Here is a 15246-nt window from a genome sequence, read left to right as displayed (position 1 = left end):
ACCTGCTCGGCCAGAGCCCTGGACAGAACCCGGCTGGACCATTCATCTTCCTGTGCTCCAGGCCACCTTGTCCAAGAGGCCACCACCTCTGACACATTTCACAGCATTTGGGAAGCAGTGCTTAGGCCACAAATTCCCCATCTGGCATTGCACTGAGGGGATCCTTGGGCTGTTGACCCCAGGGAAGCCACAGAGCGGAGCAGATAAAGGCCCAGGTGTGGAGTCAGCCTAAACACGGGTTCAAGTCCCTGCTCTGCCATATGTTGGCCAGGTGACCTTGGGTGAGTAAACTCACTTCCCTGAGCCTCCGTGTCTTATCTCTAAACTGAAGGGGTAGGAATCCCCACTTTAAAGAGCTGCTGTATGGAGTGAGGGAGAGATAAAGGGTGTAGGGCACACAACACAGGAATAGGCACTAAATGAAAGGTGACCGTCACCATTTTCATTATCCAGGGGCTTCAGTATTATGGTATGAGATGCCTTTTATTGAGGGTCAATTATGTCACTAAGGACTACGCTGGCTCTTTTTAAATATTTTGTCCCTAGACCTCACAACCAATCCTGCAGATAGGTCCTGTTGTGTTTATTGCAAGGTTGTTAGGGGATTGTGCAAGGTCACCCGACTGTGGGGTATGGAGCTGGGGGTGGTACCTTGTCCTGCGGGTTCTGGAGCTGGTGCTCCTTCTAATACACAGCTCACCTCCCCAGCTCCTCTGAGAGGCCAGATGCCCCTGGTCAGTCGGGCAGGCAAGTCCAACCTCTCCTTCCTTCCCTCCTTCGTGCCAACATTTCCAGGGCACTAGCTCCAAGGCAAGCCCCTTATTGGGCAATGGACACAAGATGGCACAGAAACACTCCCTGCCCTTGAGGAGCCAGCACCGAACAGAGCAAAGGGCCGAGCCGCATCCAGACTGCTCCACACGTGTGTGTATCAGCGAAAGCTAACTGTGTATGTAACAAGGGATTCCAACAGACCGTCTTCAGAGAAAGAACCATTTAGCATCTCTCCCAGTTCTAGGGGCTCACTGGGCAGTGTCTTCTAAGCTTAGCCATGGGGCTACACTTACCTGACAGGTCAGCTAGACTAGAAGGTCCAAGACAGCCTCACTCACAGCCTGGGAGTTGATACTGACTGTTCATGGCATGCGCTGGTTCTCCTCTGTGTGCCCTCAAATCATCCGGTAGGTGAGACAGGTTCCCTTGTATAGCAGAGTTCCAGAAGAGCGAAAGCAAAAACCGCAAGGCCTCATGAGACCCGGGATCCAGAACTCACATGCCGTCACTTCTGCCCATGCTACTGGGCAGAGCAAGTCATTTTCTATCACTGGACCAGTACCCATGACACACATTTGTGATCCATCACGTAAGGCTCAGAGGTCAGCCCAGAATGAGGATGAGGGGTCAGTCTGTGCCCCAGTCAAGTGTGATCCTAACTGGCCAATTAATTTTTAACTCAGATTAAAGTATGCTGAATTGTGAGGTCATTAGAATGGGTTGTATCCTCTGACCAGTGGAGAAACTGAGGCACACAGGGTCAGCCAGTGTGCAAATAGAATGAGTACATCATAGAGTCAGCCTTCATATGAAGAAACTGAGGCCCAGAAACAGGAATTGTCTTGTCCAAGGTCAGGCAGCAAGTCTGTGACAGAGCCAGGAGTGACCCAGGTCCCTACCAGCCAGCCCGCTCCTCCTCCCTCTCTACCCCATGAGGGGGCTGGGGCTGGGAATGGCCTGGGCTGGGGCAATGGGACGGTCATCCTCAGCAGGGCTGTGTCTCCTCTGCCCCCATCTCTGCCATGTTTGTAAAGTGAGCCCTTTCAATGCACCTGGCACTGCATAAGGCACTTAATCATTATCTCATCTGATCCAAACAGGACTGTCCCCACTTTACAGACGATAAAGTAGGCCCCAGAGAGGGCACTAACTCACCCAGGATCTCGCAGCTGCTGGGCCCATCCGCCTGACACCACAGCCTGAGCCTCCCATTCTGCCCCAGAAAGAGCTCAACCTGATCCAGGGCCCCCAGTGGGGTGAGAGGCAGCTCTGTGGCCCTCAGGGGTCTCAGGTTGATATACCCTACCTGAGGAACTGCTTCAGAGGCCTGGGTGGGGGCAGCAATGGCCAGGGTCCCTTGGAACCAACTCTGAAAGTGGAAGGACCCTGAGTGATGTCCTGGTCCACACTCCCACCATTTTACAAATAGAAAAACCAGGACTGGATCAGAACCCAGGCTTCTCCAGGGCCCTCCCACTGCACTGGAGGCTGGGGGCAGGCGAGCAGGCCCCATCAGGCTGGTGAGACACACACAGGGCTGCTCTGTGGCATTCAGAGAGCACGTTTATTTACAAAGCGCTTTACAAACATCAGCTTATGCCTCCCCACAGCCCCCTGCGAGGTAGGTCAGTAGTCATATCTACAGTTTACAGATGGGGAAATTGAGGCACAGAATGGGGGTGTGGCCTGCCCCATGTTAAAGAGACCTTCCCAACCACCCATCCAAAAATAACAAAAGAAACAAAAAAGCACTGGTCCTCCTTCCTCTGAACTCCAGAGGGTATGACCAGCCCTGCTCTAACACTGCCCCTCCCCACAATGGGCAGCCTGACCAGGAGCCACAGGGGCCTCAACCCCAGGGGCTGTTGTTCACCCTTGCAGATTGTCACTGGCCCAAGGTGAGCAGGACAGGCCAGTGAGGCCTGAAGATTAAAGGAAGAGGGGGGCAAGGTGACTTCATTCTGCAACAGTGGGTCAGGCAGGGAAGGAGCCCACCGTGGGGCACAGCAGGAATCGGCAGATCCTGGTTCAGGGAAGCTCAGAGCACATATCAGGGAAGCAGAAGTGGGGAGGGAGAGTGAGCAAAATATCCCAGGGGCTGCAGGGAGCAGTGGGGAGGAGGGCACTGCAGTTCCCCTGGGGAGGACAGTCAGTGTGCCCCACTGGCTGTTCAGAACAGAGTCCTGCCTCCCCAGGACCCTCAGAGGCTGTGCCAGATGGAATCCTAGATGCCAAGCCCCAGTACACCCTCTACCCACATGCAGAGGGAGCAGGCTGAGTGGGAATCTTGGCCTGGGATACTCTCTGCAGGGCCTCACTCAACCCTGCCAAAGGCCAGGATGGTGCCAAGGGGCTTGGCTTGAGTACCCCAGAGCCGGCCGTCCTGAGCCCTTGTCACTCTGCCAGGCAGTGCCAGGCCTCTCAGCACAGGCCTGCAGGACCCTATGGAGGTGGGGCTGGGCTGCAGACTTGCTAAGCTCCTCCTTGGCCTACGACCTGCCCATGGGACAAAGTGAAAGACCCTGCCCACCGTGGAAGGGGCAGCAAGATGGCCAACATCCACTCCAATGCTTGCCCCACGGGGGTGTGTTTGGGCAGAGCAGGAGGCACTGATCTTCCTCGCCAGTCCAGGATGGTGGGTCTGGCCCTGAGTGTGCAGTGGGTGCCCCAGGCCAGGGCCCCGCTATCTTGACTCCAGCCCCTCCAAGTATTCCAGGGCCACATCGTAGCAAAAGTGGTACTGATCCTGGGGAGAGAAAGAGAGGGAGGAAATCATGAGCCTGACCCCGACTCCAGTATTGTGGCGGGGGGGCGGAACGGGGAGCGAGAGGGCAAGCATGAGCCCAGGCCTGCCCTCGGGGAGAAGTGGGAAATGGGGGTAATGTTTTAGGACCACAGGGCTAGAACCAAGGCCCAATGGTGGGGCCCAGATATGGGAGAGTGGTTGCTAAGGAACCTGGCCTGGCATGGACCAGGAAGGTAGAAGTGGCTGGGCACGGGACACAGCCCCTCACCATGGTCTCCACCATGTTGGGTTTGTAGTTCCGGAGGGTTTTGGCAGCAAAGAAAACGTCCACCAAGTTGTGGCAGCGTATCATCTCCAGGACGGTAGAGCAGGCGCAGAAGGTGCCGCTGCGTCCTCCCCCATTTCTGAATGAGAGATGCAAAAGGTTTGGGGCGGGGCTCAGGAGTCAAAGGTGAGGGGTGGGGCCTTGGAACCTGAAGGTAAGGAAAGGGTCAGGGAACCACGAAGGAGGGGCAGAGAGCCTAGAGGAGCGGGGCAGAGCTAGGGAATCTAGAAGGGTGGGGCAGAGAGCCCAGAGGTGAGGGAGGGAGTTAGAGAACACAGAAAGGAGGGGCCAGAGAGCCTAGAGGAGAGGGACGGAGCTAGGGAACCCAGAAGGAAGAGGCCAAAGAGCCTGGAAATGAGAGGCAGAGCTAGGAAACCCAAAAAGGAGGGGCCGAAGAGTACAAAGGTGAGGGGCGGGGCAAGGAAACTAAGAAGGGCCAAAGAGCCCAAGGTGAGGGGCAGAACTAGGGAACTCAGAAGGGCGGGGCAGAGGACCCTGAGGTAAGGGGTGGGGCTAGGGAACCCAGAGAGACGAGGAGAGGGCCCAGAGGTGACCAGCAGGACCAGGTTAAGGAGGATCAGAGGCTAGGGCATCTCAGAAGACATGTTCTCAAGGCGAAACAGACTGCAGATTCTGAGAGAAAGGAGGCCAGACACACTCCAAGAGAAACACCCGGAGACAAAGGCAGTGACAAAGAACGGCCGGGTAGCAGCAAGCGCGTACCCAGAGAGCAAGGTGGAACAGGAACGCTGAGAAGACCGGTCACCACCTGGCAACGTGGGCACACAGGCACAAATGTACCCACACCCCAAGTCAAGCCCACAGCCTCCCACAGAGCTCCACCCCCTCTGTGCCTCTCCCTCCTTCCCTGTGACTCCATGTGTGGGGTGCCTCCTGGGGGATGGCAGACTGAGGCGGCCCTCACTCCCCTTCTCAGGGGTCTTTCCCACCAGAAGAACCAAAACCCCTGGGGGCCAGGCCCAGACTGACTCAGCTTCCCACCAGCTTCCAGTAGGCCCAGCCTGCCACTCGAGAGGCTCGGTAAGTGCTGAAAGCATGAAAAAGTGGGGAGCAAGGGAGTGACTGCACCCAGACATGAGTGGATGGATGGATGGATGGATGGATGGATGGATGGATGGATGGATGGATGGAAAAAGTCGCATGTGTGCATGCATGAACAAAGGCTGGTATCCTGTTGGCATAAAAAGTGTGCCACAATCTCATGGGGTAAAAAATTCTGACAAAGGACTCTCAAATTGGCAAAGTCAGACATCACACAGAGGGTACTAGGCAACTGTTCAGGGCTGAGTCTATAGCCTGGAAACTGACTGGATTCCTCCAGGGCCAGCCTTGGCTGGTTGGGCAGCATCCAGGTCACAGCCATCTGAGAGCCCAGGGGTTTCGGTGCCAGCTTTGCAGTCCAGCCAAAGCTGGCACCCTTTCAGACTGGACCTCTGCCCCTGGCTCCCCAACCCCTCCACCCACCCTCCTGTAGGGCAGGTACTCACAGGCAGTGCACAATGGTGCGCCCATCCCCACTCTCGGCCTGCCACTTGTCCACCTCAGCCAGCAGGTGCAGGAAGGCCTTCTTGGAGTCAGGCGTGTCCCGGTATGCAGACCAGCGCAGGAACTGGAAGTGCCGCACCAGCAGGTGCCCCTCCTGCAGCTGGAGACAGGGGCAGCCAGCCACGGGGACATGAGCACCAGAGTCCCAGGGGCCCCTGATGACCCGGAGCGTCATTAAAAGCTGCCCCAGCCACCACCCAGGGTCTTTCCCTGGGGCTCCTCAGACCACTCACCCGAGAGATGTTCTGCACCCGGAAGACTCGGGCCACTAAGTCTTCATCTGCTGTGCCCGACATAAACTCCACCTCCATGAGGCCATACTGCTGCCGACCTGGCTCTGGCCAGTACTGCAGGCAGGGCTGGGCATGGGCACGGAGAGGGGAGAGCTGAGTAGAGCCTGGCCGGGGCTCACCCCATAGCCATGCCCACTCCCAGGGCTCCACATTTGCCCTGTAGCTCCCACGCACCCTGGCCCACCCACTCACTCCAGACTCACCTTCAGCGGCCCTCCAGTCACCACCAATCACCCACAGGCTGCAAGGCCCACCTGTCCCAATACGTTCTGCACTGACACGTTCAGATCAGCCAAGACGAACCCTTCGCAAACAGTGCACTGATGCCTACTGCTGTGCAGCTAGAAAGCTACACCTTAACCGGTTCACACGCTCCTACATGAGGCTGCCTGCTTCCAGGAATAGGCCTGGATCACTCCCGCCCACCCCAGAACCTCCCCCAGCCTCCTCTCTCACTGCCTCTGCCCTTCAGCACCAGCTCCCAGAGGTGGGGTGTCCCTGATGCTGCAACACAGTCCAGTACTCCCACTTCTGCCCCAGGACCCCTCCATAGAGTCAGGGTCCTAAATACAACCCCCTCCCAGACTCCAGACTGTGGAGGGACAGAGAAGGTACAGCCCTCCGACCTCATACACACACACACACGTACATATACACACACACGTGCACGCACACACACGCGCGCACACATCCTCCAGGCTAAGTATCCTGAGCCTCAGTTTCTAGTCTTAGCTCTGCCTGAAGCCCACGAAAGGCTCTTCCTTTCTCTTGGCCCCAGTTTCTCCATCTGTAAAATGCCTCCCAACCTCTTCCAAAAAGACACCATGCTCATCAGTCCCCTCTGACCACAGCCCATGACAGGAGAACACCACCTTCCCCGTTTTGCCTCAGGTCCTGGCAACGCTGTGCATTCGGAACTCTGCACAGGCTGCTCCCTCTCCACGGGTCACTCTTCCTCCACCTCCTCAGCTACTCAACTCTGCCCTTCCCACATATCTCCGGTCAGACACTACCTCCTCCAGGAAGCCGTCGCTGATACATGGTCCCCTGGGTTTCTCTGTCCCTGTGCCAGCTCTTTGAAAGCCCTTTTCCCTCTGTGCTGTCACTATCAGTTTTTCTACCTGTTTCCTCCTGGACCAGGAGATCTGGGAGGGGCTGTGTCTCTTCTGCCTCTGTCTCCTCCCTGCCCACTGCAGGGAGCAGTTCATGGGCAAAGTTGGTTGAACAGATGAGCAAATCAGTGCCCAGTGAATGATGTCTGTGTGAGCCTCCCTCTGGGCCTCTCCCCTCTACCCGAGCAAGGATGGTTCCTGCTACACCCAGGGCTGAGGCCCATTACCCTGTAGTCCTGGGTCATTTTCACAAAGTGCCTGATGCATAAAGAGCCCAGTTAATGAAATATTCTCCAGGAGGCCATTAAGAAGCTGTTGTACTCATTTTACAGCAAATCTTCCTAGCCCTGAGCCCAGCAGAAAGCCGGAGTGGGAAGGGGTCCAGAGACCTACAGCACATGGTCAGGCAGGGCTGGAAGGCTGGGTATCTGTACTTCTTGGGAGCTCCAAAGGGAAATGGGGGAGTCAGTGGGGCTGCCCCCAGGCTGAGGTCACTGAACCAGTGTCTGGGCCAATCTCAAATGCAACTGTCACACTCATCATCTTTGTCCCTGCCTACTGCCTACACGTACCACATGCCTACTGTGCACCAGACACAGCAGTGCCATGCATCCTATGCACACCTGACCTGGTCCTCACAGTAACCCCTTAAGAACAGGTCCTATGATGGCCCCCATTTTACAGAGAAGGAAAGTGAAACTCAAAGAGGTCAATCAACTTACCCTAGATCAAACAGTCAGAAAGTAGGAGGCTTGAGTTGTACTCTACCTCGGAGGCCCCCGTGAAGGGCGCTTTAGTGGAGTGACTAAAAGAGCAGAAGCTCTGGAATGAGGCAGCCGAGGCCGGGGAGCGCAGCTCTGCCCCTCCCCAGCCATGTGGCCATGGAGAAAGCACTGTACGTCTTTGGGTCTTAATTTTCTCACTGAAGCCTTCCCTCCAAGGTCATTATAGATTCTAAATAAGACCATGAGTGCAAAGCAGTCCCTGGCTTAGCAGGGGGCCAATAAAGAGCAACTGTGGACAGATGCAATGGCTCATGCCTGTAATCCCAGTACTTTGGGAGGCCAAGGTGGGAGGATCACTTGAGGCCAGGTGTTCAAGACCAGCCCAGGCGACATAGTGAGACTGTGGGTCTATTTAAAAAAAAAAAAAAAAAAAAATCAGCCAGCTGTGGTGATGCAGCCTGTAGTCCCAGCTACTCCACAGGCTGAGGTGGAAGGGTGGCTTGGGCCCAGGAGGTTGAGGCTGTACAACGCAGTGAGCTATGATCCCGCTACTGCACTCCAGCCCGGGCAAAAGAGTGAGACCTTGTCTCAAAAAAAGAAAAGAAAAAGAGCAACTAGTGGTCTCCCATCTGACACCCTTGTTTTACAGATGAGGAAACTGAGGCTCTAAGAAGGTGTATGACTCGTCACACAATAAATAGATGGCAGAACTGGGACCCAACTCTTGGCTTTGGGGACCATGCCGCTGAATACACAGAGGACCTGGGCAGCAGGTGGCCCGTCGGCCTGGCCAGTGGAGGCCTCACCCAGGCGGAGTTGGACTGGTTCAGCTGGTTAAGCATGACGATGGAGGTGCACCCGTAGTCGTAAACCAGTCGCCAGAAGTCAGGAGTGGTGCTCTGCAGCGGGTGCAGGGTCACGATGAAGGCCGCGCTCCGTGTGTAGCTCTGCAAGGAAACCAGGACCAGGGAAACTGGGACTCAGCGGGGCCCTGTTCCCGGCCCCTGGCCTGGGCTGAACCTCTGCCCCAGACTGTCTTCCCGCACTGCCCACCCTGAGTTGGGCGGTTGTGCCCCACAGGACCAGGCTGCCTCCAGTGGGCCATTTCTGATGTTGGTCGGCACATGGAGGCCCTGGGTTGACAGGGTGGGCCCAGGACACCCCAGAACTAAACAGCAAAAGTTTCCAAAGGTATGGTGAGGGGAGCTTGGGCATGAGGCTGAGCTCACGGCAGAGGCTGGCCAAGCTTACTCCCTGCCTCTGCGCTTCGGCATCTGCTATTTTGGCTGCCTAGGCCAAATTTCCCAAATGTCTATATGGCTCTCTCCCTCACTTCTTTCTGGTCTTTGCTTATCACCTCCTCAGAGAAGCCCTCCCCTACCACCTCATCAAAAACAGCCCCCCGCCAACACCCCAAATCCACATTAAACACTCTGCCTGGCTGTTTTTGTAGAAATTTCCAGTTGATGACATTTCATTGTATATTTATTTCCTGACTATCCCACTCCATCTCCTAAAAGCAAGGTTCAGGAGAGCAGAGCTTCCAGGGTGTGGTCTCCACCCAGAGCCCTGGAGGGGCTCAGTAAATATTTTGAATAAATAAATCTCTAGGTCCCTCCCAACTCCATCAGTGAAGGGTCTGGGACCCCAGGCTCCCCAGGCAGTGACAGGCCCTGACGCTGCTCACTGCTCCCTCGTCCTGCCAGGGGAGCTGGCACCCGGCCTTCTCCCATCAGAGACCTGGCTCCCAGGCTCCCCTGGTGACCTGCCCTGCCCCACCCTGTGCCATGTCCCCCTCTCTTTCCTGAGCTCTTCTCCTGACCCCCCGTCTTCCTCCCGACCTAGGGGCTGGCACAGGCTCCCATGACCCTGGTCTTTGTCTGGCTTCTTCTGGCCTTGACCCTGACTTGGGCCCTGACCAAATCTTGATCTGCCCTTTGTAATCCTGCAAGTTGCAGTACAGAGAAACAAGGAGCCCCCCTGGTCCCCCAGTGGTCCCTCTCCAGGACTCTCTGAAGGCTCTTGATTAACAACTCCTCAAGGCCAGGCCCAGCCAGACTCCAAAAGTCAGGCCTGGGTGCCCAACGGGGCTCCTTGCAGACTTGACCACCACAAAAAGACTCCAGCTGGCCCCTCACTGACGAGTTCAGGGCCTGTCTGAGAAACGGGGCCTCCTGGCTCCTGAGCCAATAGGACCCGCATGGCTGGGGTCAGACGTCAGAGGCATCAAGGACCTCAGGATGGGACAGGGCTGTCCCAGAACTTCTCCATGTGATAACCCACCCATCAGGGCCAGGGAGCCCCAGCTCAGGACCCTCAGACAGTCTCCCTTCCAGGCCCCCAGTGTGCAGATGGGCACCCTAAGGTCAAGGAGGGGGCTGGGCACGAAGGTACAGCTTTCTAAGTTTAGTTCAAAGATCTTCCCAGCACTACATGCCACTCCTCCAGGACCCCTGACCCCTCAGCAGGCGGGATGTCCCCAGGCGAGCATGTGAGCACACGTTCCATCCACCAAGCTGAGTTACAGTGACCGATGGGCCCCTCACATCTCTCTCATCAGCGGCTAGGGCTGCTCTTCCCCTCTCCTTCAGCTGATGCCCATAAGCCCCGTGGGAGGTCACCCTCTTTAAAGAAACCCCGTTGTCCCCTGCACTGTCCTGCCAAGGGGTTCCTGGCCAGGCATCAGGCCATAAAAAGTCCATCTCCCTCTTACCCACTGTGGGAGAACCTTCCCTGTTGGCATCCCTCATTTCTGTGTGGAGAGATGCAGCGGTGACACACCTGGCCCTGACCCACCCTTCACTCACTCCTCCCATAAGTGAGGCTGCTTGGCTCCACTCCCTCTTTTTCCAGGCCAGCCTACCCTCGGAAAGCATGCAGTCAACTGCTCCTGCTCCCTGCCAGTAATGGCCAGTCCCTGACAGGGAGGGGTGGCCTGCGGTTACACAGCTATACTGGGGAGAGGCAAAGAAGTGGCCCACCCATTGGTCACACATCTCAAATTCCATCTCCAGTTTTATCTATAACATTTGATCTCCACCCGTGTGTCTCCTGTGTCTATGTATGAACTGGTTCCAGTGTCACAGAGGAATAGGGATAATAATCCTAGACCCTTCCCGCCTCAGACAGCAGCATCTTGGAGCCATTTATCAGGGGCCTAAAATGCCAGCACCCATCTCCTGCGCTGCTTGCAACCCTCAGTAAAGGAAGCAGAGCCTCTGAGCTGGGAGCAGGGAAAGAGACTTCTAAACGGCTCCTGAGCCCTCAGAGGGCCCATGCCCACCCAGAGAAGAATGGGGCCAGAGATCACTGTCCCAGGCCTGGTCCTGGAGCAGACTCCAGCTCATTCTCCCCAGGACAAGCTCCCCTGGCTCCAGACATCAGGTCTCAAGTTCCATCCCCAAACCCTCGAGGTCTCCCCAGCCAAAGCCCCCTGAATCACTCATCCTACCCCAGGCTCTGCTGGGCCTGATCCTGGAGACAGCCCTGCCTGAACTCCACAAACAGACCCCACTCAGGCAGAGTGTTGGGGACACTGGCTTGAATACCCTGAATGGAAGATCCCTAGGGGTAGGAGGGTCACATACGATCCTGTTCCCCAGAATGGGCAGGGGTTCCCCCAACCAGAGCCTTCAGCTCTGTTCCCTTGGCCCGTGGACCTTCCCTGATGCTGCCGGGAGGGGGAGCCCCAGAGCCCACTCCACCCCGAGCTCTCACATCAGTCAGAGCCGCATTAATGTAGTTGTTGGGGTCCCCATCAGTGGAGATGAGGAAGGGCAGGCAGCGGTCGGGCGGCAGGACGTCCATGCTGCGGTTCTTGTCGCGGTTTCGGGGCAACAGGGCGATGCTGCACTCCTCCACGTCCAGCGGCGGGGTGACCGAGTTCAGCGTCTACAGGGAGCGGGGGTGGGGACAGAGAGAGATGTCCAGAGCTTGCTGGGCCTCCTCACATCCCCAGGAAGGAGGCTGGACTGAGTTACTAACTGCATTTTATGGATGGAGAAACTGAGGTCCAGAGAGAAGGGTACAGGGCAGGGACCCAGACTCCCGGTCTCTAGGCCATTGTAGGGCCTGGACAGAGCTCTAGAGACCAGAGTCTACCTCCTTGCCACCCACATAACCTCAGACAAGCTACTGCATCTCTCTACCTCAGTTTCCTCAACTGTGAAATAGGGAAGTAATATGCCTACTTCATGGGGCTGTTGGGAGGCCAAAGTGAGATCATGACAAGCACTGGGCTGGGCTCGGCACACACAGACGGGCACAGTGAGGATCTCTACTAGCTCATCAGTGCCTTCACTGAGGCAACCCCTGAAACCCCATGCCCTCCACAAAGCGGACTCCAGGCACTTGGAGAGGGGGTCACCTTCCTTAGTCACGGCCCTGTCTGAACAGAATGAAGTCCTAAGCACCGGGCACTGAATCACACCCGGATCTCTGGAGCATCTCCTCCACCCCCGTGCCTTCACGCCTCACACAGCCAGACCCAGGGGCTCTGTTTCTTTCCCTTGTTCTTGGAGATCCCTCACAGGGAACGCAGCCTATCATGATCCCCAAAGCCTGACACCCTCCTCCTGGAATCCTGCACCTCCTGTGAGAAGTGCCAGGTCCCCAGCACGTGCCATCCTGCTGAGCCATTGCAGGAACCCTGGAGTGGAGAGGACTACTGAGGTCTCTGCCCACCCAATGATCACTCTCAGGCTTCTCTGGAGAACCAGGCTTTTCCCATCTCAGCCATGTGATATGGTGAGCCTGGTCCTGCCCCAAGAGCCAGGCCTTGGGTACGTGACCAGAGCCAGGGGCAATCAGTGAGCTCCATCTCTCTGACCTGTGACTGGTCCAGGGATGGGAACATGAGAGTCTGATCTAGGACTTTTGGGGGGATGCTGGGAACAAGTGCCTTTTTCCAAAGTCACTGGACAACAGAGATGACAGGAGCCCAGCACTGCTGGAGGCCAGGTGCAGGTCTGAGAATGAAGCCAAAACAGGAGAGCAGAACCAAGGCAGAGAGAAACCACGTGTTGGCATCATCATCTGAGCCCCTGGATCCAGCCACAACTGAAGCTGCACAATCCTCAGGCTTTTCAGTTACAAAAGCTGGATTTTTATCACTCACAACCAAAAGAATCCCAATGAATACAAACACTCCAAGGGACATATTCACACTTTTCTTCTCTGGGTAACAAAACTGAGGCTCAGAGAGGTAAAGGGACTTGTTCAAGGATTCTCACAGCTCTTAACTAGGTAAGCCAGGATTTGAACCTGGGTTTATCTGACTTCAAAGCCTGGGCTCTTAACTGCTTTGATGCACTCCCTCTTCCGCTGTCCCAAAGTCCTTCCTAGTAGCTCAGCTCTGTCCCTCCAGCTGTGGCCTCAGGCTGGTCCCTGCTTCTCGGCCTTCAATGACTCCTGCAATACTAAGGACGCCCCAACACACACACACACACACACACACACACACACACACACACACACCCCTATACACATGCACTCGTCACCCACCTGGAACTCTTCCCGCAGCTGGGAGGAATTACTCTGAGGATCAATGCGGATCATCTCCTTGTAGGTGGCCTTGAACTCACTGACAGGGATGGTGGTCTCCCCACACAGGCAGGCCTCCAAGATTGCATCATGAATGAAGATGTACTGCTCCTGGAACAGGAGACGAGAATGAGGCCGAGGAGGGGCCTAGAAGCTGGAGATCTGTGGTGATGGGGCTTCAGCAAGCTCCAGGTTGAGGCAGGGTGCTCTGAGGTAGAGGCCAACCGTGTGTTACCACAGGCTGGACCAAGCCTACCTGAAACAACCTCCATGGACATGCCCCTTTATCTCCTATTTCATCCCTATCCCCTATAACAACCCCGTGAGGTGCTCTGAGAGGTGGGGGACAGCCCACGATCACACATCCAGTGAGGATGCAATCCCAGGTATGTCAGCTACAGGACCCGTTGTCTGACCCCACCCAACAGAACACAGGGGAGCAGTCCAGGATGACCCTATGCGGTTGGCGGCTCAAGGTCAGGGATGAGCTGAGGGAAGGGAAGAGCCTCAGGACACCCTTTGGGCATGCCCCGCCGGCTCCAGGCTCCTTCACGAGAAACTCCAGTCCTAGAAGTTAGGGTGGGGACAGGGCCAGGTCCCCGCACCTCAGTCTGGATCATGTTGACGCGGCGGGAGCAGAGAGTCTTCACACAGTTGTAAATGTCCACGACGCCCTCACACTCTGCCATGTCCAGCATCACATCCAGGACGATGTAGCAGCCTGTGCGGCCGGTGCCCGCGCTGGAGAGAGAGCAGCCCCAGGCCACGTCAGAGCTTTGGGGAGGAAGCCCGGGACTAAGGAGAAGAAGAGAGGAGGGCACTGGCCATGTCTACACCATACAGAGGACAGGGACACAGAGATGATTGCCCCTCCCCAAGTAAGGAGCCAGGGCGCAGGCTGCTGGATGGAAGAGCGCTGGTGAAATGTGCTAGAGGACAGAGATGGGATGGGCCTTGGGGAAGGAGAGGAGAGAGGGTGGGGAGAATGCAAAGGTGACACTGGCTCAACCTAGCAACTTAGATTAGGAGAGGAGACCCTCGGAGCTAATTCAAGAATGTTCTTTCCTCCTGAAAACCACCAAATCTCCTACACATCCTCTAAAAGCCCACACACTCATACCCATTCACATAGCTGGAGCATCCCTGACCCTTCTGGGATGATGTCATTCTTTTGAGGTCCCAAAGCAATGTGGGCAGGTTTTTATTAAAACACTCTTCATGGCCACGCACGGTGGCTAACCCCAGCACTCTGGGAGGCTGAGGTGGATGGATCACTTGAGGTCAGGAGTTTGAGACCAGCCTGGCCAACATAGTGAAATCCTGTCTCTACCAAAAAATACAAAAATTAGTCGGGTGTGGTGGTATGTGCCTATAATCCCAGCTACTCAGGAGGCTGAGGCAGAAGAATCGCTTGAACCCAGGAGGTGGAGGTTGCAGTGAGCCGAGACTACATCACTGCACTCCAGCCTGGATCACAGAACAAGATCCTGTCTCAAAAAAAATAATTAATTAATTCAATAAAACACTCTTCCTGCTACAAAGTCATCGTTTACATGGCTATCTCCCTAATTTGACTGAAGGCACATCAAGATCCTTGTCCTCACACAAGGTTGCGCAGAGTTGAAGGGGAAGGAGAGTGGACAAAGATGACAGCAAGATTTCAGGTTTCAAAATGGTGGCATCCACGTGCTGGCAAGGACATATAGCAACTGAATATCCTGTATATCCCTGGTGGGGCTTAACTTAGCACAACCCCCTTGGAAAACTGCTCAGCAATATCTCCTAAAGCTGAACGTTCACACAGACAACAGTTCTACTCCTACATGCATACCACACAGAAAGAAATACATTTCTTGGCCAAAAGACATATGATCGAATGTCCTTAGCAGCACTACTCATAATAGCTCAAGACTGGAAACAACCCAAATGCCTATCATGGCAGAATGGACAAACACACTGTCATTTATTCACTCGATGGAAGATGATCCACTGTGGACGAACCTCACAAACCTAAGGCTGAGGGAAAGAAGACAAACAGCAAACAGTACATGCTGTATGATTCCATTTATGACAAGTCCAAAAACATGCGAAACTAACTGTGCTGTAGAAGTCAGAACAGTGATTTCTCTGGGACTGGGGATGGGGGAATTCAGGCCAGAAACGG

General features: G+C 55.6%; 1 protein-coding gene across 7 annotated transcripts in view; it reads right to left on the bottom strand.

Annotated features, from left to right (window-relative positions):
- Positions 1 to 2315: 2315 nt before the first annotated feature.
- The window catches only part of PTPRU (protein tyrosine phosphatase receptor type U), an 89166-nt gene continuing 76235 nt past the window's right edge, over positions 2316 to 15246 (bottom strand). For all 7 annotated transcript variants that reach the window (XM_031666323.1, XM_021938547.2, XM_031666324.1 and 4 more), the window contains 8 exons: positions 13688 to 13823; positions 13044 to 13193; positions 11259 to 11432; positions 8348 to 8488; positions 5645 to 5770; positions 5354 to 5511; positions 3789 to 3924; positions 2316 to 3520 (listed from right to left, as the gene is read on the bottom strand). In XM_031666323.1, coding sequence (XP_031522183.1) covers positions 3458 to 3520; positions 3789 to 3924; positions 5354 to 5511; positions 5645 to 5770; positions 8348 to 8488; positions 11259 to 11432; positions 13044 to 13193; positions 13688 to 13823 — 1084 coding nt within the window. In that variant the 3' untranslated portion in view covers positions 2316 to 3457. The remainder of the gene's footprint in view (positions 3521 to 3788; positions 3925 to 5353; positions 5512 to 5644; positions 5771 to 8347; positions 8489 to 11258; positions 11433 to 13043; positions 13194 to 13687; positions 13824 to 15246) is intronic.

This window comes from Papio anubis, chromosome 1 (assembly GCF_008728515.1).
Source record: "Papio anubis isolate 15944 chromosome 1, Panubis1.0, whole genome shotgun sequence".
In the NCBI taxonomy this organism is placed as follows: Eukaryota; Metazoa; Chordata; class Mammalia; order Primates; family Cercopithecidae; genus Papio; species Papio anubis.
Note: the sequence above shows the minus strand (reverse complement) of the source record. Positions and strands in the feature narration are given on the sequence as shown.